General features: G+C 39.4%; 2 protein-coding genes across 4 annotated transcripts in view; both read right to left on the bottom strand.

The window, feature by feature from the left end:
• LOC138971049 (zinc finger protein 420-like) overlaps positions 1 to 14,264 on the bottom strand; it is a 30,234-nt gene extending 15,970 nt beyond the window's left edge. Inside the window, exons 1-3 of the mRNA XM_070343653.1 lie at positions 13,892 to 14,264; positions 3,678 to 4,105; positions 3,246 to 3,444 (exon numbers count right to left, since the gene is read on the bottom strand). Coding sequence (XP_070199754.1) covers positions 3,246 to 3,444; positions 3,678 to 4,105; positions 13,892 to 14,156 — 892 coding nt within the window. The 5' untranslated portion in view covers positions 14,157 to 14,264. The remainder of the gene's footprint in view (positions 1 to 3,245; positions 3,445 to 3,677; positions 4,106 to 13,891) is intronic.
• A 6,123-nt stretch (positions 14,265 to 20,387) lies between these two features.
• Positions 20,388 to 27,879, bottom strand: part of LOC138971048 (zinc finger protein 70-like) — a 45,300-nt gene continuing 37,808 nt past the window's right edge. For 2 of the 3 annotated variants that reach the window (XM_070343649.1, XM_070343652.1), the window contains one exon: positions 22,378 to 26,639. In XM_070343649.1, the coding sequence (XP_070199750.1) occupies positions 26,121 to 26,639 (519 nt within the window). In that variant the 3' untranslated portion in view covers positions 22,378 to 26,120. Of the gene's footprint in view, positions 26,640 to 27,879 lie in introns of all 3 variants that reach the window. The other variant, XM_070343651.1, reaches the window with a different exon arrangement.

Genomic DNA, 27,879 nt, shown 5'->3' with positions numbered 1-27,879 from the left:
TCTGTGCGTGTGTGTGTGTAGAGCGATTCAGACCAAACTACTGGACCGATCTTTATGAAATTTTACATGAGAGTTCCTGGGAATGTCATATATCCCCGGACGTTTTTTTCATGTTTTCGATAAATACCTTTGATGACGTCATATCCGGCTTTTTGTAATTATGTAAAAGTTGAGGCGGCACTGTCACACCCTCATTTTTCAATCAAATTGATTGACATTTTGGCAAAGCAATCTTCGACGAAGGCCGGACTTCGGTATTGCATTTCAGCTTGGTGGCTTAAAAACTAATGAATGAGTTTGGTCATTAAAAATCGGAAACTTGTAATTAAAATTATTTTTTTATTAAACGATCCAAAAATAATTTCATCTTATTCTTCGTCATTTTCTGATTCCAAAAACATATACATATGTTATATTTGGATTACAAACTGTCAAACAAGCTCTGAAAATTAAAAATAGGAACATTATTATTAAAATTATTTTTCCGAAATCGATTTAAAAACAATTTCATCTTATTCCTTGTCGGTCCCTGATTCCAAAAACATATACATATGATATGTTTGGATTAAAAACAAACTCAATAAGCTAAAAAGAATAGACATACAGAAAAGCGTGTTATCCTGCTCAGCGCGACCACTACCGCACTGCATGTATTCTGCATGGCTTGTCGATTTCACTGCCTTTGCCACGAGCGGTGGACTGACGAAACTACGAGTATGTGGTCTTGGTGAAAAAAGCAGTGCATTCAGTTTCATTCTGTGAGTTCGACAGCTTGACTAAATATCGTTATTTCGCCTTACGCGACTTGTTTGTTTTATTGCACTGCTCTAATAGAAAAGGAAACAAGTCGCGTAAGGCAAAATTACTACATTTAGTCAAGCTGTCGAACTCACGGAATGAAACTGAACGCACTGTATTTTTTTCACCAAGACAGTACAGCTTCGTCAATCCCCGCGAGAAGGAAATCGCTCACCTCCCACGTGCAAAACGCAGTGATATGCACACGCCAGAATAGCGCGGTAGCGTATTGTGCTAAGCAGGAAAGCGCGCTTTTCTGTATTTGTGTTAACTTTCTGAGCTTGTTTTGAATACAACCTATCATATCTATATGTTTTTGGAATCAGGAAACGATAAAGAATAAGATGAAATCATTTATGGATCGATTTCTTAAATTTTAACCGTAAGACTAATTAATCTATTTTCGTTAATTGTGATCACATTTTAAGAGTAAACATGACATATGTATATATTTTTAGATTCAGAATGTCATGAAGAATACGATGCAATCAATTTTAAATCTGTTTGCGAAAAATCGATTTTAATGACAACTTTAATGAGCAAACTCATTAATTAATTTGTAAGCCTCCAAGCTGAAATGCAATAGTTTTCTCTAAATCGCTCTACACACACACACACACACATAAACCACACCCTCGTCTCGATTCCCCCCTGTACGTTAAAACATGTAGTCAAAACTTGACTAAATGTAAAAAAGAATGAGATATAAATCAGTGTTCTTTTATATATATATATATATATAAAAGTTGGATACCATGGGTTGACAACTCTCGCCATATATATATATATCGCTTCAAGCGAGGAACAGTCTTGTGCATGACTTCTGTCACCCCTCTGACTTTTACATTAAGTCAAGTTATGAATCGAGATGAGGGTGTGGTGTGTGTGTGTGTGTGTGTGTGTGTGTGTGTGTGTGTGTGTGTGTGTGTGTGTGTGTGTGTGTGTGTGTGTGTGTGTGTGTGTGTGTGTGTATATAAAGCGATTCAGAGAAACTACTGGACTGATCTTCATGAAACTTTACATGAGAGTTCCTGAGTTAGATATCTCTTGACGTTTTTTTCATTTTTTTGATAAATGTCTTTGATGACGTCATATCCGGCTTTTTGTGAAAGTTGAGGCAGCACTGACACGCTCTCATTTTTCAACCAAACTGGTTGAAATTTTGGTCAAGTTATCTTCGACGAAGCCCGGACTTTGGTATTGCATTTCAGATTGGAGGCTTAAAAATTAATCAATGAGTTTGCTCATTAAAGTTGTTAAAATCGATTTTTCGCAAACAGATTTAAAATTGATTGCATCGTATTCTTCATCAAATTTTGAATCTAAAAATATATACATATGTCATGTTTACAGTAGTCCCTTCCATTTCCGGCCCTTTCGTGGGCGTGAACCTGCCCGGAGCGGCCAGCTTTCTCATGACTAATGAGTTTTCCTTCTATAATTGACTCTTAATGGCCGTTAACCTGTCTGACGCGGTCAACGGTCACTGATTTTTGCCCTAAGGTGCCCCTCTTACTCGACAGGAGCGGCCACTTAACGGCCACTTGTCACTTTCACGGGCGTGTGTGTGTGTGTTGTGTGCACAGACGGCACAGCACGAGCAGACGACATGAATACTTACGCATGCGCAAACTGTAAATACAGACATGCGCATACATGTACATTTACGGCAGTCACTTCCGGATCGATCACAGCTGATGTGAGTTTGAAACACTTGTTTATCTGACACTCAAATACATATATAATAATCCAAACAACACACATAGAAACATACGAAACAATAGCTTAGCCAGGACGATCGAGTTAAACACGCAAATAATTAAGATGTATAAACGAAAGCAAAACTAACAGAGACAATGAATCGGCGGCTCGTGGATGATCGCTTTCTTTTCTTCATGAAAACTTGATTGTGTTTTGGGGGGTTTTTTGGAGGAGGGGGCCTGTAATGAACGACCACCTGATATTTGCGGTCACCTTTGCAATGACTAATGGGTGACCGGATATGGCAGGTACTACTGTACTCTTAAAATGTGATCACAATTAATGAAAATAGGTAAATTAGTACTACGATTATAATTCAAGAAATTGATCTACAAATGATTTAATCTAATTCTTTATCATTTCCTGATTCCAAAAACATATCGATATAATGTGTTGTATTAAAAAAAGCTCAGAAAGTTAAAAAGAATACTGAAAAGCGCGCTTTCCTTCTTGCATGTCAGTTTCACTTCGTGTTGCATGGGATAAGTGAGCGACTTCCTTGCCGCACGGAATGACGAAACTCTTTTGTCTTGGTGAAAACAATGCAGCGTGTTCAGTTTTATTCTGTGGGTTCGACAGCTTGACTAAATGTAGTAACTTCGCCTTACGCGACTTGTTTTTTATTGCACTGCTCTGAAAAAAAGAAGAAAAAGATAAATAAATCAGTGTTTTGAACCAAGTACTACCTTCCAAATTATTGATGTTGCAACTGCGCAATTTGCCTTTGAACTCCATCCCACAGCGGAAACAACGAAGGTAGGGGGAGCCAGTGTGACGTCCGACGTGAGAGTAGGCTTCTAGCTCCGACCTGAACTCTTCATCGCACGCTCTACACTGGAACCGCTTCTCGTGACTAGTACTGTCACTCTGGGAACCGCCAGGTTCCTGTTGAAAGGCCAATGCAGAGTTTAAATTATACAATATAACCTCCCATTTAAGACCTAAATAGCAATTGAGAAATCAGGTTTTAAAAGAGGAGTCTGAAAATAGAGGTTTACTAATACAGCTGACACTCAAAAATCTGGAAAACTGGGGTCTTAAAAATGGTGGTGGTGATATCCATAAACAAAGGCAAGGGACGGGAGGTTGTCTTAAAAAGGGGTTCCACTGTCACTCACATCATTTGCTGCAGCCACTGTGAAAGTCTGGATCATTTCTTCCAGGGGCACATCTTGTGCAGAACGTTTTTTCAAATGTTTCCGCTTGCTCCCAGACTTGTCCATTTTCTTGTATTTTTTTCTGACAACGGGCTGTGCAGGTACCATCTTTCCACTGGCACTAACACCGACAGGCACCTCACTGACGGTGACACTAAAAGATACAGGTACGTCACTGGCACTGTCAGATGTCGTCATGTCACCATCACAATGAGTGTCCTCCCTCTTAACGGTTACCGTCGGTGTGTCTGATATGTCACTGGGTGTCACGCTGGCAGCAGCAGGACTAGGGGTTGAGCTGTTGGTGACGGCATTGAATGGCAGGGTGACAGGAATGCAGAACATGTCCAAGAAATTCTGGAAGTCTGCTGGGGCCATCTTCAACAGGTCTGAAAAAGAGGACCGGATACATATATATATATATATATACTAGAGGAATACCCGGCTTCGCCGGGGTGAATCGCTCAAATGCCAGAACATACAGACAGACAAAAGCCGCTAGACCCCATCACAAACAGAACTCTACAATCAACAGGTTTTTTCCCCCACACACACACACAAACACACACACAGAGAAGCCGTATATATATATGCATATCTGTATCTATAAATATATAGAGATAGGTGAGAGTGTATTTTTCGCGTGGCTATAAATTGATTCGACCTTTTCACTTTGACAGTAAGAACAACTTACGGGTGCAAGGGAAGCGTTCTGGACAGCGCAGTGACATTCTAAAAATAGTCACTCTCAGAAACGGGAATTTGGGGTGAACGGCGCAACAGAGACAGACAGCGTGGCGGTTCACCACAATCACCTTTGAAAGGCGAAGTCCTGTCAAACGGGATTGAGAATTTTAGAGCTTATTTCTTAGCCCTATATTATCTACTGTGGCTTCTCCCATGCCAGAACATACAGACAGACAAAAGCCGCTAGACCCCATCACAAACAGAACTCTATAATACATAGGTTTTTGCCTACACACACACACAAACACACACACACACAGAGAAGCCGTATATATATATGCATATCTGTATCTATAAATATATAGAGATAGGTGAGAGTGTATTTTTCGCGTGGCTATAAATTGATTCGACCTTTTCACTTTGACAGTAAGAACAACTTACGGGTGCAAGGGAAGCGTTCTGGACAGCGCAGTGACATTCTAAAAATAAATAGTAACTTACAACTGAACGGGAAAGCCACACGAAGGAAGGGAGATAAACGCCAAACACTGGAGAAGATAAGGAAGAGTTACTTATAATGGTGAAATGAACACAAAAACGAACATGAGTTTAGCGCTGCGCGCTGAGAGCACGTGTTGAAATATCTCATCGATGATATTGTGTCCGGGGTGTAGCTGAATACGGTGTCCAAATTTGAAAAAGAACCACCGAGAACTTTGGCGTTGTGATGTGGTGTAGCGGCTATGGTGTGTCGGTATGGGGGCCCGGGTAAGCTGAGGTGGAACCAAAATAGCTGAGGTGGAACCAAAATCGGTTCCGCGCAGCGCGCTGAGAGCACGTGTTGAAATATCTCATCGACCAGGTTGTGTCCAGGGTGTACCTGAATATGATCACCAAATTTGAAACAGATCCATCGAGAACCTTGGCCGCGCATCGCGCACAGACACACAGACACACAGACACACAGACACACACACACACAGACACTAGTCGTATATATATATAGATACACACAAAAATTTAAATAGACATGTAGTGACAGTGTTTAGATCTATCCATACAGTTCTTCATCCTGAACTCAGGTCAAAATGAGTTCAGCTCATTCTCTCCCTGACAGGATGCCTTGAGTTTCCTTGCCTGGCAAGGAAATCGATTTTTTTTACATATTTAGAGCTTTTTGTAATGTATTATTGATATAAGCAGATTCGCGATCGTCGATAATGATTTTTCATGGTGTTTTGTAATTTATAAATTACAAAGGAATTGATATGTAAGACAGTTTCAAGCGAGCTATTTTTCGCGGCTGTAGTTACTGTGCAAACAACTCTAAATATGGTAAAAGTGTCACGTGATAATCAACCGTTTGGTTTCGGCGCTAACTGGAGCAGACGATTTTTTCTGTAACCAGTTGACAGTGATGAAACCATATATTACGGTCTCCTTCCGGCAGCAGTCCCAAAATTTCGACTTGTTTTGACCTTAGAACGATGTCTTTATCATAACTGTGAAGAACAGAACGAAGATCACTGTCGAAGTCGGCCAATCTGCATTAATTTTCGTCTCGCGAACACTGATCTCAAATTTAGATCAGTGCTCGCGAAAACCATATGGGAGATAACGCTGTATTTTTGTTTTGATAGATTCGCGTAGGACTGTAGCGTCCGGTCAGGGAGAGAATGAGCCGAAGTCATTTTGACCTGAGTACAGTTGTTATGTTTCTGTTATTATCACACAGAAAGAGGAACAGTCTTGTGCCTTACCGGAAGGTTTTTGACTCACATGCGAAGCAAAAGTGAGTCTATGTACTCACCCGAGTCGTCCGTCCGTCCGTCCGGAAAACTTTAACGTTGGATATTTCTTGGACACTATTCAGTCTATCAGTACCAAATTTGGCAAGATGGTGTATGATGACAAGGCCCCAAAAAACATACATAGCATCTTGACCTTGCTTCAAGGTCAAGGTCGCAGGGGCCATAAATGTTGCCTAAAAAACAGCTATTTTTCACATTTTTCCCATTTTCTCTGAAGTTTTTGAGATTCAATACCTCACCTATATATGATATATAGGGCAAAGTAAGCCCCATCTTTTGATACCAGTTTGGTTTACCTTGCTTCAAGGTCAAGGTCACAGGAGCTCTTCAAAGTTGGATTGTATACATATTTTGAAGTGACCTTGACCCTGAACTATGGAAGATAACTGTTTCAAACTTAAAAATTATGTGGGGCACATGTTATGCTTTCATCATGAGACACATTTGGTCACATATGATCAAGGTCAAGGTCACTTTGACCCTTATGAAATGTGACCAAAATAAGGTAGTGAACCACTAAAAGTGACCATATCTCATGGTAGAAAGAGCCAATAAGCACCATTGTACTTCCTATGTCTTGAATTAACAGCTTTGTGTTGCATGACCTTGGATGACCTTGGGTCTTGGGTCAAGGTCACATGTATTTTGGTAGGAAAAATGTGTAAAGCATGTGAGTCGTATGGGCTTTGCCCTTCTTGTTAAAGTTTGATTAATCAACTTTTTCAAAAGGGATCGAAGACACTAAAAAGATAGATTTGCGACCCACCCAGTCAATAATTAAAGAAAGGAGATTGGACTGGTCCCCGTATCGCAGTGGTTCAAGCATCGGGCTGCGGGCCAGGAGGTTGTGGGTGCGAATCCTATTAGATTCTTGTGGGTTTTTCAGGCTACGGCTGGCTCCTACCCAGAGTGGAAGTGCTATGGTTCCTATGGGAAGGCTGTGATCACACAGCCGAGTATCATTCAATTCACGAATGCGCCTTTGACGGTGCTCAGGTTCTGTTTACCTGACCAACACAGCAGGTCCAGCAATTCTCGGGCCTGGTTGATGCCAGGATATATTATGACAGTAAGCGTAGAGTGCTGCCCTGTCACGTAGTCTCAAACCAGCATCATCATTATAATCATCCTCATCTAATTAATCATCCAAAATTATAAATTGTCCTGGCTCCTGTGGCCCTTCATGCCCGGAGCTCTCATGGTGACCTTGGTCCCAGTGTTCCTGTTCCTTCCTTCCCTGAAAAGTAGTTCTGCTATCAGTCTTCAACGTGTGACATTATGGGGGTCGACGGAGGGACATAGTGGCGGTCTGCTCTCTGGAGGGGTTGCTCACTCAGTCTGGCTCTGTGACTTAACAGTCAATGTTGTTACTGTTAGTATGGGGAATAGTAGGTAGTGGGCTGCCTCTGGTGACTCGAGACAGAACCACCACTGAACACCGTCTAAGTGACTCGGCAGCAGTGCTATGTCATCTTCAGAGGGTAGCCCACCGCAGCGACCCATCATTCCTCCCTGGAACGTCTGTAAAATCGGTAAGTCTGGCAATGGAACGAGAATAAGATGTGATCGGAGCAGTTGATGCCAGGACGGGGCGGTTGCGAGAGCACATTGGCACAATGAACAGGTGTTAGGACAGCATAAACAAATTTTAGAAAGAAGAGTGAAGAGAGAATAAAGAAAGCTCATAGATTTAAGAAAAAAGATGAACAAAAAGCAGCCATATCAGTGCTTGAACTCGTAACCTCACGATTCTTTGTCTGAATTAGCACTAACCACTGTGCCATTCAAATTTAAGGCCCGACTAATAGCTAAACAGGGTGCCAAAATCATGTATGCACACCAAATTGCTACTTGTAAAAATATTGGGTATTTTCAACAACTGTGTACATTTTCAGGTCAATATCTAAAACTTTTGAAATTAGCAAGTGAAATTGAAGACCAAAATAAAATGTCTATTTTTGACAACAATCCCACTTGCTTTCATTGTTTCAAGTTTCATTTTGGGACAAAAATCTACATAAAGGCAGATTCATTGGGGTTCTGAGTGTAGCCTTCTAGTTCTACATCTCTGATGAAGTTCTGTGGCATTCTGTGGCAGCCAGGTCCTAAAAAACAGGTTTCACTGCTTCCATCACAGCCAGATTGTTCTTATAGTTATAGTCTGCTAGTCTGTTTTTCTTTTCTGTCTGTATATATCTATATATATATACGACTAGTGTCTGTCTGTCTGTCTGTCTGTCTGTCTGTCTGTCTGTCTGTTCGCGATGCACGGCCAAAGTTCTCGGTGGATCTTTTTCAAATTTGGACACCATATTCAGCTACACCCCGGACACAACCTCATCGATGAGATATTTCAACACGTGCTCTCAGCGCGCAGCGCTGTGCGCGCTGAACCGATTTGTTTTGGTTTTTTGTTTTGTTGTCGGGATCCACTACCAGTAACTCTTCCTTATCTTCTCCAGTGTTTTCAGCCGCGATTATCTCCCTTCCTCCGTGTGGCGTCAATCCATATTCCCGTTACTACGCTACTATTTTTAGAAGGTCACTGCACGTTACTATTTTTAGAAGGTCTCCAGTGTTTTGCGCGTTTATCTCCTTTCCTTCGTGCGCCGGCAAAGCCGGCGCCCAGGCACAGCCTGGTATTCGGTTCTACTTCTTCCCGGCGAAGCCGGTACCCGGCGAAGCGGGTAATCATCTAGTATATGGCCAAGAATCCGTCAAGGAGTCCAAAAAGTGTTACAATTTTTAGACTTTTTTAAACCTCCTTAAATTTACATGAATAAACATCTCGGTATTCAATTGCAGCATTTTATTTTCCAGTCAAGTGTTCGGTTTATAAGATATTTGCAGATAAAGCACAAATGACTATGTTACATTTACACCATAACATAATTTCAAGGTGCTGTCATTTTCTTAGGTTCAGCTTTAGGCAACTGTTTCACTATCCAATGGCTTGATGGCTGAATGTAGAGTTGATCTGTACTAAAGCAACCCTTGAAAAAAGTTTCTCCTGTCTCAATATAAGCAAAATCATTTATCCGTTAGTTACTTTACAGCCCAGAATCAAAGTTACAATTCAACATTTACCTATTTACACTGTTTTTAAAACAATGAAATTATCTATGGAAGTGCAGAAAAGGTTCCAGTAAATTTTAATGTCATTTGTTTTGCAAACCTTAACCTCAATCATCAGGTTATTACTTAATTTGAAAAAAGCACGGTCAGCGGTGTAGAAATTATTATCAAATCACCCTCTTTAAATATTTTTACACTATTTTGGTCTGAAGTTTTTTGAGTTACAAACAAGAAATCATAACAAATCCTTTTCACGATAGAATAGTCAGGTTGGTACTCCACTACGGTACCAAATGTTAATTTTTCCCATGATCTGTACGTTACTTTACACCAAACAGCAAGTACAAGGTACTGAATTTACATTTAATGGGCTATGCTCACATCAGTTAAACAGTATTTCTAACTTGTTTGTTCTAAGCTACCTGTCTCAAGTCAAAATAAAGGGTTATATTAATGGTTGTGCCTTTTTGGTTGTGTGTACATCTTTACACAAAAGGATGGTGTAAAGTAACATACAGAAGGCTCCGAAGATCTGCAGGTCCATTTGAAGAGTAATTTCTCTTTTATTTAGCTCATAAACCCTCAACAGACTGTTTTGTGCTGTTTTTAGCATTATTATGTGCTGCATATGGTCCCAGTAAAAAAACAAGGTGATGTATGTTACATTTACACCAAAATGTCCCAACAGTGGTCCTTCTGAGGTAAATTTTGTCATTCAGTGTGCTTGTTTTCATGTTGAAACAAAGGTTTGGTCTTGCTGGTTGTTCTTAAGCACTGATAAGTTATCTTCTGTCTCTAAAACAAATTCATTGTCATTTTCAAGTATTCTCAGTATGTACGTTACATTTACACCCTTGTCAGATGGCCTCACTTAACTCTTTCTACAAGCCAACAGGTGCAAGCACTAGGAATCCTGTGACCATAGTTTAACTACCAGGTGTCTGAGGTATAAGAAAACACACACTTTTGTGTATTATGGTATTATTTAAAGACTGTGACAAAACTTGTTTGGGCAAGTAGATACAATTTCATTTACACCAAACGCATATTTTTAACTTAGAAGTACAATTAAATTACATCAAACACAACTTTTTCGCTCAATTTAAAAAAAAATACAATCATCCTACCTAATGACTTTCCTCTGCAATGATTTTTAAGTAAGTTTGACCAGAAACATTTTTTAAAGATAGTTTCCCTTTTTTCATGATTATTTACACCAAATGTAACGTACTGACCAGCTAAAAAAGAACGTTCAAAATCCAAAACCTATGTTCAGATCAAACTTTCATTAATCTAACATATATGTTTCTCCATCCATTTCTGGACCTATTAAAAATTAGATTGAGATGATACCCTTATCAGTAACTTGGTTATTCAATGCCCAATGTACCATGCGTTTCGCGTAACGCCTTGTGTGCCCAAAAAGGTGCTTTTTTTTTTTAACAAAGTCAATTTTCTCAGCATCCAGACGACTGACAGACATACATTTGGTATGGATAGAATCTGCATGAGGAATACTTCATAACTGTATTGTTTATATTTTATTCCCCCCTCTGCTTCTTTACCTCTGTAAACTTGTAGAGCTAGTTATTTTTCGATAATGACCCAGCAACCAAACAAATAACGAGCCAGCAACAGCCTGAATCCTCGATAGTGCAATGGGTTGAGAAGCTGTTCTGTTTCGGTACTACTTTTGCGACTGAAAAGTTCCGAACGCTCTATACGTACGAAGTATACATCTCTGGAGCAAACAATACAAACATACCGCATTTAAATTAACAACTACAGGCCTGAACACATGAATCTCCATATAAAATCCATGAGTTCGGTTATTTTCTGAATCTAGATCTGCTGTGCACAAACCGTTCATCAAAAGCAAATTCCCAAGGCAAGTAACTCATACTCTAGCGACAAGAGTAGTTCCCCTTCTTTTAACTCAGTTTCTTCGACAACACTGACTGCAATCCGACGGTCAGTTTTCAACAATATTTCATTTTATAAACAAATCACACGCAACCAAATGCACACATCTCATCAATTTAAACAACATAAAGCGGTTTCATACACTATTTTCCCCAGAAAACTGAACTTCATACAGTAATTAACGTTGGAACACGGGTGCAAAAGTTCGTCTGCTAGTCCCATTTGACGAAAAAACATTATCCTAAGCAATACTAAAACATAAACAGAACACACAATATCTGCCTTTACCGCCACAGCAGAATAACAGCATATCCGTGTACTTGATTTTAGTCCAAAACAGGGAAACTGACAAGAAGTGTTAACAGAATGGAATGATTTGCACGGAACTATACAACCGCGCATTAATCGATCGCCTGCGCAGGTTGACTGGTTGAGTGATTCGGATTCGATCAAACTTTCGCACAAAAACTCCTGTTTTCTTTGAATAACTGAAGAAAGGAGGAATAAAGAGGTTACACACCTCGTCTCAGTGATTATTAAAAATAATGGTCTCAGTTCGCGGTCATGAAAAAGCTCGCTGAAGCTCGCATTTTTCATGATCCGCTAACTTCGACCATTATTTTTAATAATCACTGAGACTCGGCATGTAACCTCTACGTATTTTGTAGTCATTTAAAAACAGAATAAAATACAAAGTAATAAAAGTATCCAGAACAGGATTTTTGCATTTGGACACCTTGACAGATTCCTGACCATTATATGTAAGCACACTTCTCAAATCAAGGGAGGTAATTGTGTGAGGGAGTGGCTTATTATTCAGAACATATTGTCATATAATATCCTTCAACGTGACTACCCATCCAGCCTCTTGAATGTGGCCTTAAATAAAGTTCGTCTTATACCGAGACAGGAAGCTCCGCAGCCATCATCCACCTCAGACAGATCAGACAGACCTGTGGCAGTTCTGACCCACCATCCCCACAACCTTCCTGTTCGCCACATTCTGAAAACTAATTGGTTCATCCTTAAGTCCAGCCCCTCTGTTGGTGACACTTTCAGCCTGCCACCCTTGTTGGCCTCCCGACGGGACTGCAACCTTAGAGATTCCCTGGTTCGATCCTCTCTTCGTTCGCCAGTTCCCCAACAACCCGGCACAAACGCATGCCAGAACCCTCGTTGCCACACCTGCCCCCACATTTGCCATTCTACCACTCTGACCGGCCCCCAAAAAGTTTTCAAAATTAAACGCACGTTCTCTTGCACCAGCCGCAACCTCATCTATGCCATATCCTGTCTTAAATGCCCCAAAGTACTCTACATTGGTGAGACCGAAAGAACCCTCTCTACCCGCTTCACCGAACATCTGGCAGATATTCGGCATCGCCGCTGTAGGTCTGTTGCCCAACATTTCAACAGCAGTAACCACACCTCCCTGGATGCACGTGTGAAAGGTGTCTGGCAAATGTACAGCACCTCCACAGACAGAAAACAAGTAGAGTCGAATTTCATTTTATCCCTGGGCACATCCACACCTGACGGTTTGAATGCGAAAATGTGATGTACTTGTATTCCCCAAACATACTGTGGATTTACGGTACGTGTGTGTGTGTATTTGTATTTGTGTGTGTGCGTTTCTTTCTGTGTGTGTTTATGTGTTTGTGTGTCACTGTGTGTGTGTGTGTGTGTGTGTGTGTGTGTGTGTGTGTGTGTGTGTGTGTGTGTGTGTGTGTGTGTGTGTGTGCGTGCGTGTGATTTTCCTCCCTTTTTTTTTAATTATTATTTTATTTTCAATTTTTTTTTCTCCCCCCCCCCTCCCCCCCCCCCCCCCCCCCCTTTGAGTGTGTATTACTTTTAGTCTGTATGCCTGTGCCCAGGTTGACATCATCCAACCACTTCTCTCCCCTTTCATTCATTTCCGTTCCTAGAGTTCCTTCCCCTTTTTGCGTGTTTCCCCTCCATTTTCTTTCAAACCCTGTTCGTTCCGTGTTGCGTCTGCTTTTTGTTGTCTTTCATGTTCTTTTCCTGATGAAGCTTCCAGAAGCGAAAATTCGTAATCGTCTTGTGTCGTCTTTGTATCAGTGAGTACAGTAATCCTTTGTTTTTTAACTTTGTTCATCTTACCACAGTCACTTCGTTGTTCAGATTTTTTTTTTATTTATTGGAAACAAATATAGGTACTGTCTACTGTGGCCTTGAACTGCAGCCTGCAAACCCTATGTTTGATGGTGAATATATCAAAAACTATCATTATTAGATCAAAAACTATCAGTATTAGGGCAAAAAGAGTACAAATAGTCACAAACTAAAACTAATTTTGTTTAACTCATTTAAGCAAAAAATCCACCTAGCAGTCGGGCTTTAATAACTATCACTGCTTCTTCTTCTTCTGCGTTCGTGGGCTGAAACTCCCACGTACACTCGTGTTTTTTGCACGAGTGGAATTTTACGTGTATGACCGTTTTTTACCCCGCCATTTAGGCAGCCATACGCCGTTTTCGGAGGAACTATCACTGCATCCGTGCATGCATGTTTAGTAGGAGCTGGAAAATGGATGTTTATTTTGAGAGCTATTGTTGACTGGGGGCTTCGTAAACGACTAGTATAGTTGATTCCCGAAGCAAGTCCGTATTTCTTACAGACTACAGTGACACCGACACTGACAGGATTGGGAATACTTACACTTGCTGCTTGATATGAGCGTATTGACGAGGTAATCATCTACTTCGTCCTCAGTTTTAACCTTCCTGTCGGTGTCGACCCTATTCACTTTACCACAAGAACACAAAATGTCGAGAACACTGGCCAGTCCTACTCGTGTCTCTCTTCGGGTTCGTCTCAAGTCCAACAACCCCTTGCACTGTGTGCAGTCCATTTGGTTCGCCAGGTGAAAGACATCCACAATTCTCCGCCCTCTTTCCCACGCCGTATCAACATTAAACTCCATTGCGACGTGTGAAAGAAATCCAACAGATTGCAAGAAATCTTTGGAATCTGTATCATCCACGGTAAGCAAGTCGTCTGCTAGGTTTACAAATTTATTTATTGTTCATAAATTTCCTGTCAAACGGAAGTAGAAAGAAGGGAGATTACTGTTAAAACAAATCCGAGTAACCTTGCACTTGGATTGTTGGATCCTGTTGTGGACTTCACACTGGATTTGACACATTCGCTTCTGTCGTGTATTTTTCACAGAGATTGTTTATTTTGTTTTGATTGTTTGTTATTTCTTGTTCTTGTTTATTCATTTCTTTCTTTGTGGTTGTCTTAATTCACATTTGGTTTTTTTCCTCTTGCAAAAAAAACCCATCAGTTTGTTCCAAAAATAGGTTCTGTAGGCCTCCTTTAAAAATGTATGTTTTATGTCTGCAAATTGATTTTCATTTTAAAAACAATTTTTTTCAGAGGATCAAAACCAGTTCTAGGGTTGGGAGAAAGAAAATAGGGTCAGTCTACGAACCGGAAACACTGATCTTTGTCAAAAGCAACCTTTCTTCTTGAGTACTTTTACACACAGTACAAAAACCCTTTAATTTAAACACTCACCGCTTGAGAACATCCTAGGTGCCCTCCGTAAAGAGCGAGCAATTTTCAAAGAATTTATTTTTGGGTGGTTTATCTAACCCCTGAGCCATCGTGGACCCCTGTGATCCACTTTTTTTTTTCTTCTCACAATTCAGTCGTCAGTTTGTGATTTCAATGCGACTCGCTGTATCAGCAATAGCACGTTATTGTGTATCTCTGAATCTAAAACGCAATAAACGACTGCGAGTCACACGAATGTATTGGCAGCGGTGGATTCAAACAACAAAGCACTATCCAGAACATTCGTCTGCTACAGCAAACACGTTTTGCGTGACACGCTTCCAGGCTTTTCTTTTTTCAAACTTTCAAAATTTCGAATTGTACTGATCTTGTCTTGATGAAAAAATAATTGTTTTATGATTTAAGAATGTTTGTGTAACAAGCTGTCAATTTATTATTGAGATTTTAAAAGTTAGGTCTAGCGCCAAACTGACGCGCCGCCCGATTGTCTGATCAGACAATCTGGCTCACCACGCAAAAAAGAATTCTTTGAAAATTGCTCGCTCTTTACGTAGGGCACCTAGGATGTTCTCAAGCGGCGAGTGTTCATGCAAACAAAAGGTGTTTGAGCTGTATGTAAAAGCCTGACAGTGTCTGTGTTGGTTTACGGGAGGCTTACTGTGCCTTTAACATATAAAGTTGCTTTGATTTTTTGTTTTAATTTACCCTGACCTGGGAACCCCTGTTTTGTACTTGGGTATGGCAATCCGTTTGTAAAGAAATTACGTTTTTTCCTGTTGATCTAAATAATGAATTATTTAACTAAATAATGCATATATAGCTAAATAATGCATTATTTAGCTAAATAATTCATTATTTACACAAAAGTAAAAAGTAAAAAGTGTGATTGTTGTAATTAAATAAATCTTTTATTTACTAAACAATTCATTATTTAATAAAAAAAATCCATTATTTACTATATAATATAGAATACTATAGAATGCATTCTATATTATAGAATGCATTCTATAACGTTACGAAACTACTACAGGACAGCTCCGCATGGCTCTGTCAGTAAAAGAGGGATTTTTGGGAAATATCTGTACAATTTCTTGTTGAAATTGGCTCCCGACACATTTCAAACAACTAATACATCTGAATTTACCTGTTAGATGCAAGAATATTGACAAAAGAAATTAATAATCATTTACATGTTTTTTTTTATCGAGTACCTTCGTCTTCCAAACCTGGCCGCCATTTGTAACTGACAGAGCCATGCGGAGAATGCATTCTACTATAGAATGCATTCTATGACTATAGAATGCATTCTATAATATAGAATGCATTCGAGATCTATACTATAGAATGCATTATATAGTAAATAATGGATTTTTTTTATTAAATAATGAATTGTTTAGTAAATAAAAGATTTATTTAATTACAACAATCACACTTTTTACTTTTGTGTAAATAATGAATTATTTAGCTAAATAATTCATTATTTAGATCAACAGGAAAAAACGTAATTTCTTTACAAACGGATTGCCATACGTATTCTCAAACAAACTTGGCGTATTTTCCGAAAAATGAGTGTACTCCACACAACATTTGAACATCGATGATTCAAACATGCTTTGTACGCGTCCGTTGCACAGTTATTTCTGTTTACCAATACATTCAAAACAAATGCTCCTTTCAATGTTTAATGACAAAAGCTGTAATCATTGATCAAATGCCGAGTTATAAAGTTATCTTTAAACAGTGCCCCTAGTAAATAGAGAGGAATGACAGGGATGCGCTTGTAAAGAAAAGGAGTCTATGGAATGTTCTTGTCCTATTTTGTTTTCAACCGGCTATACTGATCGTATTTTAGACAAAAAGGCATACAAAATACGGCGCAATTGTATGGGTTCCCAGGTCTGTATATATATATGCGACATCAAACCTCCCACTAACAACCTTGAAAGTGTACAGAAAAATCAGTTCTAAAAAGGATGGGTCTCTGTTGGGAGTTTGATGGTCGAGTTTTGTCACAGGGGAGGCAACTGCTGGTCTTTGACTTTTTATTAAATCTGTTTTTTCCCTCTTCCAGATTTTTAGCGATCCTGCCTTTGTTTATGCGCCCGATAACTTTATCTCCATTTTCTGGCGTCAAAAGTTTGTTTTTGTTTTTTTAAATGACCATGTTAACACCCCTTCTAAACCAGGGACCTCTAATATAGGTCTATGTCTAAACAAATCAAAATGAAGGCGCATCATGACAGAGCACTTTGAAAGATAACAGCTGACACTCAAGTCAAAAAAAGTGTTTAAATGTTTATTCAGGAAAATTCATTCACTCAGTAGGAGAGCACACAATCACAGAATACGTACACAAACAAACGCACAAAACAAAACGGTGGTTTTACTATGCTCTGCAAGAGTCAACAATTATGTATTACCCTTTATTTTGAATTTTCTTGCACATATACATGTACATACAAAATTGATTAATATGCTTCACTTTACCGCCCTATGCTTCTTCATGTGCCATTTAAGGCTTGTGTTCTGGACAAAGGCAGCGTCACATAGCTGACACTGATGTGGTTTCTCCCCTGTGTGTATCCTCTCATGAATGTTGATGTGATTTTTGGTCTTGAAGGCCTTCGGGCAGAACTGGCACTGGTAAGCCCTCACGTCGCCTCTCCTGTGCTCACTCTGGTATTTCACTAGGTCTTCTCTTACACGGTATCGTTTTTCGCACAGCTCGCAGGCGAAGCGGTACTCTTCTGCACGCTTATCATGCAGTCGTAGCTTGTGGCGTTTCAGGGTAACTCGGCAGGTGAGTATCAATCCGCAAACGTCGCATATGCGCTCTCGTTGGGTTCTGTGACTCTGAAAAAACAGCAAACCAGCAATGCAGTTTCAAACCCTGATCATGTTATGAGCCATCAAAAAGACGGTTGATTCAGCCAACATGTACAGTATAGTTATAACGAAGCTGTTATAGCGTAGATTGGTTATAAAGTACTTTTGGGTTATTTACTCGGCCAGCCCTGTTCTTATTTATCACTAAAAATGAATCGGTTATAACGTAACCGGTTATACATGTAACATAAATCGATTATAACGTGTATATATATTGTTTCCACGCCAGAAAAAGAACCGGTATTTAGACATCATAATAAAGCAGTGCTTCCGAGTAATAGGCTATTTCCTAAAAGTGGTCAAAATGTAGGATTTTAGTTTTTTCGCTGAAATGCATTCCTTAGAGTTAAACACTAACTTATCGAGTCATTGTTAAATTTTAGTCAGAAAATACCCTTAAGCCTGTTTTATGTTGATTGCTAACCAACAGATTGGTTATCAGACTTAAAAAATGCACAGGGCCATTTTTTACACAGTAAAGCAGGGACCCAGGTCTTTGCAGTAAAGGTATAATTTCCAGAAATAATCATATTTTCTTTCAATATTCTTTAAACAGTTCATGAGCGACTTTTATAATTCATTCCTCCAATTAGAGGGTTAATATTTGAAATCAGTTTTTTTTATTGACACCTCCTTTTAATGTGCAAATTTTGAAAACTAAACTTTTAAGACATTCATGTTGCAATTACTTTTCTTACCTGGATCCTCTCTCTCTCTCTCTCTCTCTCTCTCTCTCTCTTACTTTTTTTTACATTTAGTCAAGTTTTGACTAAATATTTTAACGTAGAGGGGGGAATCGAGACGGAGGGTCGTGGTGTATGTGTGTCTGTCTGTCTGTCTGTCTGTCTGTCTGTCTGTGTGTGTGTGTAGAGCGATTCAGACTAAACTACTGGACCGATCTTTATGAAATTTCACATGAGAGTTTCTGGGTATGATATCCTCAGACGTTTTTTTTCATTTTTTTGATAAATGTCTTTGATGACGTCATATCCGGCTTTTCGTGAAAGTTGAGCCGGCACTGTCACGCTCTCATTTTTCAACCAAATTGGTTGAAATTTTGGTCAAGTAATCTCCGACGAAGCCCGGACTTCGGTATTGCATTTCAGCTTGGTGGCTTAAAAAATAATTAATGACTTTGGTCATTAAAAATCTGAAAATTGTAAAATAATTATTTTTTTATAAAACGATCCAAATTTACGTTCATCGTATTCTCCATCATTTTCTGATTCCAAAAACATATAAATATGTTATATTTGGATTAAAAACAAGCTCTGAAAATTAAAAATATAAAAATTATGATCAAAATTAAATTTTCGAAATCAATTTAAAAACACTTTCATCTTATTCCTTGTCGGTTCCTGATTCCAAAAACATATAGATATGATATGTTTGGATTGAAAACACGCTCAGAAAGTTAAAACGAAGAGAGGTACAGAAAAGCGTGCTATCCTTCTCAGCGCAACCATAGACCTGGCGCAACTACTACCCCGCTCTTCTTGTCAATTTCACTGCCTTTGCCATGAGCGGTGGACTGACGATGCTACGAGTATACGGTCTTGCTGCGTTGCATTGCGTTCAGTTTCATTCTGTGAGTTCGACAGCTACTTGACTAAATGTTGTATTTTCGCCTTACGCGACTTGTTTAAATTTCTGAGTTTGTTTTTAATCCACTGTATCGTATCTACCGGTATATGTTTTTGGAATCAGGAACCGACAAGAAATATAATAATAATAATAATAATAATAATAAATGAGCATTTATATAGCGCAAAATAAGATGACATTGTTTTATAATAAATTTTGGAAATTTAATTTTAATCATATTTTCATATTTTTAATTTTCATAGCTTGTTTTTAATCAGAATATAACATATTTATATATTTTGAAATCAGAAAAAGATGAAGACTAAGATAAAATTATATTTTTACAACTAAACGTGAGTAAACGTTCCATAAAGTAACCTTTAGTTCTTTCTTTTTTTAAATAGGATTTTGTTGCATAGCACTAGCAGTTCCCATTACTTCTGCCAACACAAATTGTCAATATATATCACAATGTAGGTATATTATCTGGACGTTAGATGATTCGCTTGTTAATGATCACAAACATAAGACTGCGCCAAACAACAACAGTGATACAAATAAAACTAAGAGTAGGATGAATGAGTGTTCTTTCCAGTCTCGCAATAATAATGCAGGTTAATAAAGTGTGTGTGTGTGTGTGTGTGTGTGTGTGTGTGTGTGTGTGTGTACATATTTGCACGTACATGTATTGTGTGCATGTGCGTCTGTGTGGGAATACAGTGATATGGTAGTAACTGTTGGTGCTATTGCATGTCTAGTCCATTTAGTTATTCATTTATTCATTAGTAATGTATGCAGGTTCATATGTGCACTTCATTAATTTTGTTTTACATCCCTGTGTGATTATTGTGCAATTTTTATTTTTGTTTATATTTTTACTGAACTTATACTGTATTTCGTCCTGGGATATTTTTGAGGGGAACCTAGTCCTCCAGACTGATGAAACTGTCAAGACAGATCGAATTATTTCTGGAAAACGGCTTTGCAGTTTTACCTTTGTTTTAACTCTCTTCTACTTTAATTTTTAATTCTATCTTTTAGCGACAAAAGTTTGATTTGTTGTTTAAAATCACCATGTTTACACCACTTTTAAACAATTTAAAATGAGGTTGAATTCAGACAGAGTGCTTTGAAAGACAACAGCTCACAAACTCAAGTCAAGAAAAAATTTAAATGAATGTTTATTCAGGGTAATTGCTTCACCCAATCACAGAATACATACACAAACAAACATGCACGCCAAACAAGCCCAAAACGCTTTCAAGGTCAGATGGCTGAAAGGAACTCCAATGTTCAATTGATACATTGATTGTTCTTTCGCCTGGCTGACATACAAACATAGCTATTCCAGTTTTACATGATCTGTAAAAAAAATAAAATATTGATAAGTGTTCATTATGAGAGCGAAAGATAGTACAATTGTGTACTAGAATTGCTAAAAAAAAAAAAAAAAATGGACAGTAAGACATAACACAAGTAAACGTAAGAATGTGTTTGTTGTATGGAATTGAAATTGGTGACCAACTTAATTTTGAACTTTGCAACATGCCTCCCAAAATCGAGAAAGTAGCAATGAGTGGAAATATCGACTACATCAATGATCAGGTTTTCAAAATGGCTTAACGTTTAGGTTTGAGTGAACACAATTTTTTTTCACAGTCTCTGGTTTTATTTTTACTCAGCAAGATTCAACAGCTACGTTTTACCCTTCTTGTTGAATTTTCTTCCATCTGCATCACTTTACCGCCCCGTGCTTCTTGGTTTAAGTGTGTTTTATTCATGTTTCTTTGTACACATCAAGTACAACATATCAGAACGATAACAAGCAGACTGCTGATGGACACGTTCTAAAAATGATAAGCAATACACATTCCGATTACAAACCATGGCAAACTAGTGATAACTTCAACACTTAAAGGCGCAGTAAGCCTCCTGTAAACCATCACAGATACTGTCAGGCTTTTACACACAGTACAAGCACCCTTCCATTTGAACGCTCACCAAACGGGAACATCCTAGGTGCCCTCCGTAAAGAGCGAGCAGCGTTCAAAGAATTTATTTTTGTGTGGTTTATCTTACCCCTGAGCCATCGTGAACCCGTGTGATCAAGTTTCCCTTTTTCACAATGTAGTCGTCAGTTAGTAATTTGAATGTGACTCGCTGTGAGCTTATCTGCAATAGCACGTTATTAAGTACCTCTGACTATGCACGAAACAAATGGCTGTGGTTCACAAGGACTCTAGCGATGGCTTTTGACTGTTCAGAGGAACTGGCGATAGGTATAAACTGTCGTCTGCTACGAGAACCACGACCTAGCGTGACCCTGCTTCCGGGCTTTTCTTTTTTCAAACTTTCAAAACTTCGAATTGTACTGATCTTGTCTTGATGAAAAAAGAATTCTTTTATGATTTAAGCTGTCAATTTATTATTTAGATTTTAAAAGTTAGGTCTAGCGTCAAAACGCACCACGGTCCGATTGTCTCTGACACAATCCGCAAAATTAATTCTTTGAAATTTGCTTGCTCTTTACGTAGGGCACCTAGGATGTTCCTGTTTGGTGAGCCTTCAAATGGAAGGGTGTTTGTACTGTGTGTAAAAGCCTGACAGTATCTGTGATGGTTTACGGGAGGCTTACTGTGCCTTTAACTTTCATCATATCAAATTATTATTTTTTGTAAATGAAAATGAAGAGAGAGAGAGAGAGAGAGAGAGAGAGAGAGAGAGAGAGAGAGAGAGAGAGAGAGAGAGAGAGAGAGAGAGAGAATGCATTAATTGCAGTCACTGTCGACAGGTTAACATAAATTCAGCTGAAAGCGATCAGTTGACATATCAGTCAGACAATATTTTTGTGTTCAAAAATACAGTTAAATCAGTATTTCCAATCAAGTGTTTTGCAGTGCAGAACATGCGTAGGCAGATTATTGAATAAAATGCTTCTTCGTGTGCCAGTCTAGGCTGGTCTGCTGGACAAAGGCGGCCTCACACAGCTGACACTGATATGGTTTCTTCCCCGTGTGTATTCTCTCATGAACGGTGAGGTGGGTCTTTCTCTTAAAGGCCTTTGGGCAGAACTCACACTGGTACCCCCTCACATCGCCATTCCTGTGCGCTTTCAGGTGCCTATTGAGGTCATCTGAGACACGGAATCGTTTCTCGCAGAGGTGACAGGCCTTGAGGTACTCATCTGCTCGCTTATCATGTCGCCGATTCTTGTGGGATTTCAGTGACAATCGGTCGCTGAGTATCATTCCGCAGATGTCGCATATGCGCTTTCTTTGGCCCGTGTGAACCTGAAAACACAGCAAACAAGCAATGCAGTTTCAAACCATCTCTGTCTTTGCCAGCATGACTATTAAATCTAGCGAACACACGTACGTACACGTAACGCAAGTCCCCAGTATCAAGCAAACGCATATTTCCTACTTTGTGTCCAACACTGCGTATACAGTAATCTAGTACCTAGTTATTATTACACATCATATCCCCCACTTTTGGATCAGTGATGTCAGGATTTTTTCTTTCTTTTTTTGTTGGAGGGGGGAGGATGGGGGGTGGGGAATAAATTCTGCCCCCAAGACAGACATTTCATTTACTTGAATCGGTGGAGTAGTGGCAATATGATAAAGTCGATTCTAGTTGATTTAAAAGCAGTGAGGAACGGACTTTATTGTACCCGTTTTAAGGTCAAACATCATCCCTCTAAAAGTCTAACATACCAGAACTGACCGCATTTTTGGCTAGATGGCTGGGATCAGTCAAAAAGAACTGACTACACATATTTTCTGCTTGTTTCTTCATTCCCTCATAGTCTAACTGCTGCTAATGCGCAGGTTTTACATAGGCAATTTCAAGTCTCTTCAGTTTTCATTGGATTCATGATCAAATCATATTAAAGCAAAATTCATTATTTTCCCCGTTTAGTTTCTGGATTTTATTCTGACTAGGCACTCGCACACAAAGAGACAGATAAATGGAGTATGGATCCACTGGCACAGAAACACACACTATCAAATTGTTCATCAGTGCATAAGTAAGGTGGGCGCTTGCAAGGTACTGTACGGCATATCAACATACACTCCCTCAGACACCACCACACAGACTGGAAGGCAGAAATCAGTACCAGGACTCGCAAAAAGAGGGAAAGCTGTTGCATGCTTGTCATTATTTGTTTAAGCGTAGCAATCCTTAGCTTGGCGTAGCAATTGCTCTTAAAACGTACCAATTGCTACGCCGAAAGCGTAGCAGTTGGCAGCTCTGAGCATGACTTTGTTCCCAGTCAAAGTTGAGGAAAAGGGGTGGCCCGATCCGTGCCAACAGCTTTCACAAGTTTTCCTTTCAACCAGTCTGGATTGCATGATTGTGGTTCTTGTGATCAAATTATCGTCATTGGAATGATTTTTCTTATCATCATTAGGATGACTTTTTAGATACATGCACTTTTATTGTTCCATATACACTGTACATGTATTAATTCTTGTCAGTAATTTCGGGGTCCATACAGAGTCAGATGTTTGTGGCATCTCCTGTTAAATATTCCTAAAATTTGGACGTTCAGTCTTGATTTCGTTTACCAAAGACAGTCAAAAGAATTCACTACTTTTCATTTGACAAAAGTGTCGTATCAAAGGTCCGCGACATATGCCTACTAAGGTCTGTTCTATTTTCTTTCCTTCTTTTGCAGTGGCGTGGTGGTAAGACGTCGGCCTCCTAATCAGGAGGTCGTGAGTTCGAATCCCGGTCGCTGCCGCCTGGCGGGTTGAGAGTGAAGATTTTTCCGATCTCCCAGGTCAACTTATGTGCAGACCTGCTAGTGACTTAACCCCCTTCGTGTGTACACGCAAGCACAAGCCCAAGTGCGCACGGAAAAGATCCTGTAATCCATGTCGGAGTTCGGTGGGTTATAGAAACTCAAAAATACCCGGCATGCCTACTAAACGAAAGCAGAGTGAAGCTGACTATGCTCTCAGAGTATAGTGTGGGGAACCCAAATTGGCAAACAAGCTCACACATAACCAGAAAATTCTGGAACGCTGAAGAAGAAGAAGAAAGTGCAATGATCATGGTAGATCCTGATGCACACATTTGACTGTTTGCCATTGAAATGTAAAGTGAAAATTGGGCCTTTTATCTGACAGTTAACCCTTACACTGGTGCAATTCTGTAACACATGTTACATAGCCACTGGTGAATTAACAGAGAGAAAAATAAAAAAAAACGGTCATATAGGTTTTCGCATCCATGGGAGGTAATCGGAACCGACCAAACAGACTGAGCCAGTAGCGCGACATATGTCGTGACAACCAGGTGACAGTATACGTAAAGTAGAGCGACATATGTCGCGACAACCAGCCTAAGGGTTAAGTCATTGTGAATGTCCACCTTGAAAGCACACATGCATTTGATGTTGTAACATAATTATGCTTCTCTCTCTGAACTTGAGGCTTTTAAACTGTTTCTTAGAAATAGCGTTATCACTCTCACATGTAGCAAGCTAAATCATTCTGTTTGTCTGTCCAAACGCAATTTTCTCCCAAACGGCTGAATCCTATCCAACCAAATGTTCCACACATAACCTATTACCTATTGACCTACATATAGGCTACTTTAAAGTTGCGAGTGAATTCTCGCAAGGCATATGATGCATATACACATAAAACGTATATCATGTGAGAGTGATGATAACGTTATTTCTTAGGATAGAATAATGTAATCATGTTGTTCTTTCTTGTGGAATATGATGAATAACTGAGAGGAGTGTAATTATTTATATGTCTACAGGATTAATTATTGGGTATATCTCTGGAAAGTTCTGAATGAGTTGCAAACTTTTGCATTAAGAGGAATTGAAGCTGCACAAGATACAGCCAGCAGAATTACTTTTTGTAGTTTTTATTTAACAAGTTCTGAAAAAAAAGATCTGCTCGTTGTTTCAAGAAAACGGGCATCAAATTATTTAGTTGTAACTTTACAATGACATCAAAAAGGTGACAGATGAATGTCCATACATTTTTCACCAATTCTTCTCATTTCTTAGGGTGTTCATTTTATCAGACTTGCAGCACAATTCTCCCACGCCAGAGCTTGAAAATGGTAAAAAGTAAAGTTGCCCAGATTGGGCTCATTTTACTATCAATGCTGATTTTTCAAAAGTTAGTTCCTGAAGATATACCTGTTTATCCCAATGGAAAAACACACATCGACAAAGTCTGTATTTGTTATTATGCATGCTTTGTAACCATGCTCTAACTGTTGACTGTTTGATGACTTAGTTGTAAAACTAGACATAATTTGACCAAAGGCAACACCTCAGGCGAGCTGCGCTGCCCAGTCATTTTTTTTGGGTCTGTTGCCAATTGATGTACTTGCCAGAGCGCTCTGAAAATTTAAAACAATCAAGGTTGGTCCGTGCCTATCTACCGACCAAGTTTTAGCACGACTTCAGACTTGCTAATGTTACTCACTTTCATTTTTATTTTATTTTCTAAAATAATCTCTACTTTTTTTGGCCTGAAATGTTATTGTGATAATAATGACAATGCTTCACTTATGATTTATATAATTGCACACAAGGCGTGGAGAGAGAGAGAGAGAGAGAGAGAGAGAGAGAGAGAGAGAGAGAGAGAGAGAGAGAGAGAGAGAGAGAGAATTTGTATTTTCAGTTAACTTTGCCTTGGTAATGTTGAACAGTCATGATTGTGTTTGAGCACAAGTGCAACCAAAGTTCATAAACATGCATAAACAAGCAATTGACAGTCTTTCCTTTTGTAAAGCAGTGTAAAGTAAAAACTGATCAAACATGTTTTATTCATTTTCATTGTCTTCAAGTAATTTTCACAAACGCTGCAAATATCTCCAATCTCTGAAGAAAGGCCGAATGGAAAAAAAAGACTCCGATCTAATGCGATGGTCTGGCACAACATCCTTTCTTGTGTCGAGACAATGATGAGGAGTGCTGGAACCCTTTAAAACAAAATGAGCAAAACAATGTCAATGTCTTGTGCGTTTGCTTATGTTGCATAAGGTACTTTCTCTGTGTGAATGACTTTTCACACTCCTCACACTGCAACACTGCAGTTGGCTGGACACGGGGGCATGTGGCTCTATGCCTACGCAGGCTTAGCGTATTGCAAAAATGCTTGTTGCAGGTAGAGCAAGAAAAAGGCTTCTTTCCCTCGTGCCCATTGATATGCGATTCAAAGGAGTACTTGGCCATGAACTCCTTGTCACAATACGGGCATGTGTACCTCGAGCCACCGCCAATCTTGTGATAATGGCGCTCATGTTCTACCAGGGCCCACTTTCTGGCATACATCTTGCCACAGGTGTTGCACAGATGTGATTTTTTCGTGGGGGTGGAAGTGGCCAATAGTTGTCCTGGTTGTACCTCCTCTTGCTGCTCCTCCTCACTGACCTCCTGGGACATAGAGGTTGATGCCATGGGTTTCACTGGGTCGACTTTTTCTACTTCCTCCCAGACCTGGTTACCCCCCCCCCCCCCCCAAATCAGGAATGCAACTGGTACTTTTCAGTAATTTGAGGCGTCTTTCAGTAATCTTTTTTATCAACCACAAACCAGCTCGAAAACGATCGATTTAACGACACGTTTGAACACGCTCTACCAAGCAAACCAAGTACAAAATTGATGATAACCATGTTTAACAGTATTGTACTACACACACAGAAGCTCACACACACACAAAACAACACAAGACACCTGACATATATATATATATACTAGATGAATACCCGCTTCGCCGGGTACGACTTCGCCGGGAAGAAGTAGAGCCGAATACCCGGCTTCGCCGCACCGTACGAAGGAAGGGAGATAAACGCGCAAAACACTGGAGAAGATAAGGAAGAGTTACTGGGAATGGATGTACAGAAAAACCAAAATCGGTTCAGCGCTGCGCGCTGAGAGCACGCACGTGTTCAAAATTTTCCACGATTATGTCCGGGGTCTACCTGAATATGCCCACCAAATTTGAAGCAGATCCATCAAGAACTTTGGCCGTGAATCGTGAACAGACAGACAGACACACACAAGCCGTATATAGATATAGATAGATATGCAAGTTAACAAAGACAAGTTTATTTATCTAAATAAACACCACAGTATTTACAGTCAAGATGCATGTCATTGTCAACAAAACCACCTTACATTCAATCACATTATTATTATTATTATTATTATATAATATATGGGAGATTTATATAGCGCTTGACGTTCTCTAAGCGCTTTACATATTAATTTCTGCCGCGTGAGATGGAATTTTTTACACAATATCACGCATTCACATCGGCCAGTAAATCTCAAGCCATTACGGCGAATATTTATTTTTCACGGCCTATTATTCCAAGTCACACGGGTATTTGGTGGACATTTTTTATCTATGCCAATACAATTTTGCCAGGAAAGACCCTTTTGTCAATCGTGGGATCTTTAACGTGCACACCCCAATGTAGTGTACACATCAGACGCCTGCATTAAAACCAGTCATAATAACACTCTCCAGAAGCTACCTTTAATTTTAGAGGACCGATTCATTAAAAATTTTAGTAATAAATTTTCATTTGATTAATATACTTACCCAACTCACATATAGCAATTAACCCTAGTTCAGTGCTGGATACGCTGTACGCGTCCCCTTGGTAAC

Source organism: Littorina saxatilis, linkage group LG7 (genome assembly GCF_037325665.1).
Source record: "Littorina saxatilis isolate snail1 linkage group LG7, US_GU_Lsax_2.0, whole genome shotgun sequence".
In the NCBI taxonomy this organism is placed as follows: domain Eukaryota; kingdom Metazoa; phylum Mollusca; class Gastropoda; order Littorinimorpha; family Littorinidae; genus Littorina; species Littorina saxatilis.
The sequence above is the reverse complement of the archived record's forward strand: the minus strand, read 5'-3'. Positions and strand labels throughout refer to the sequence as shown.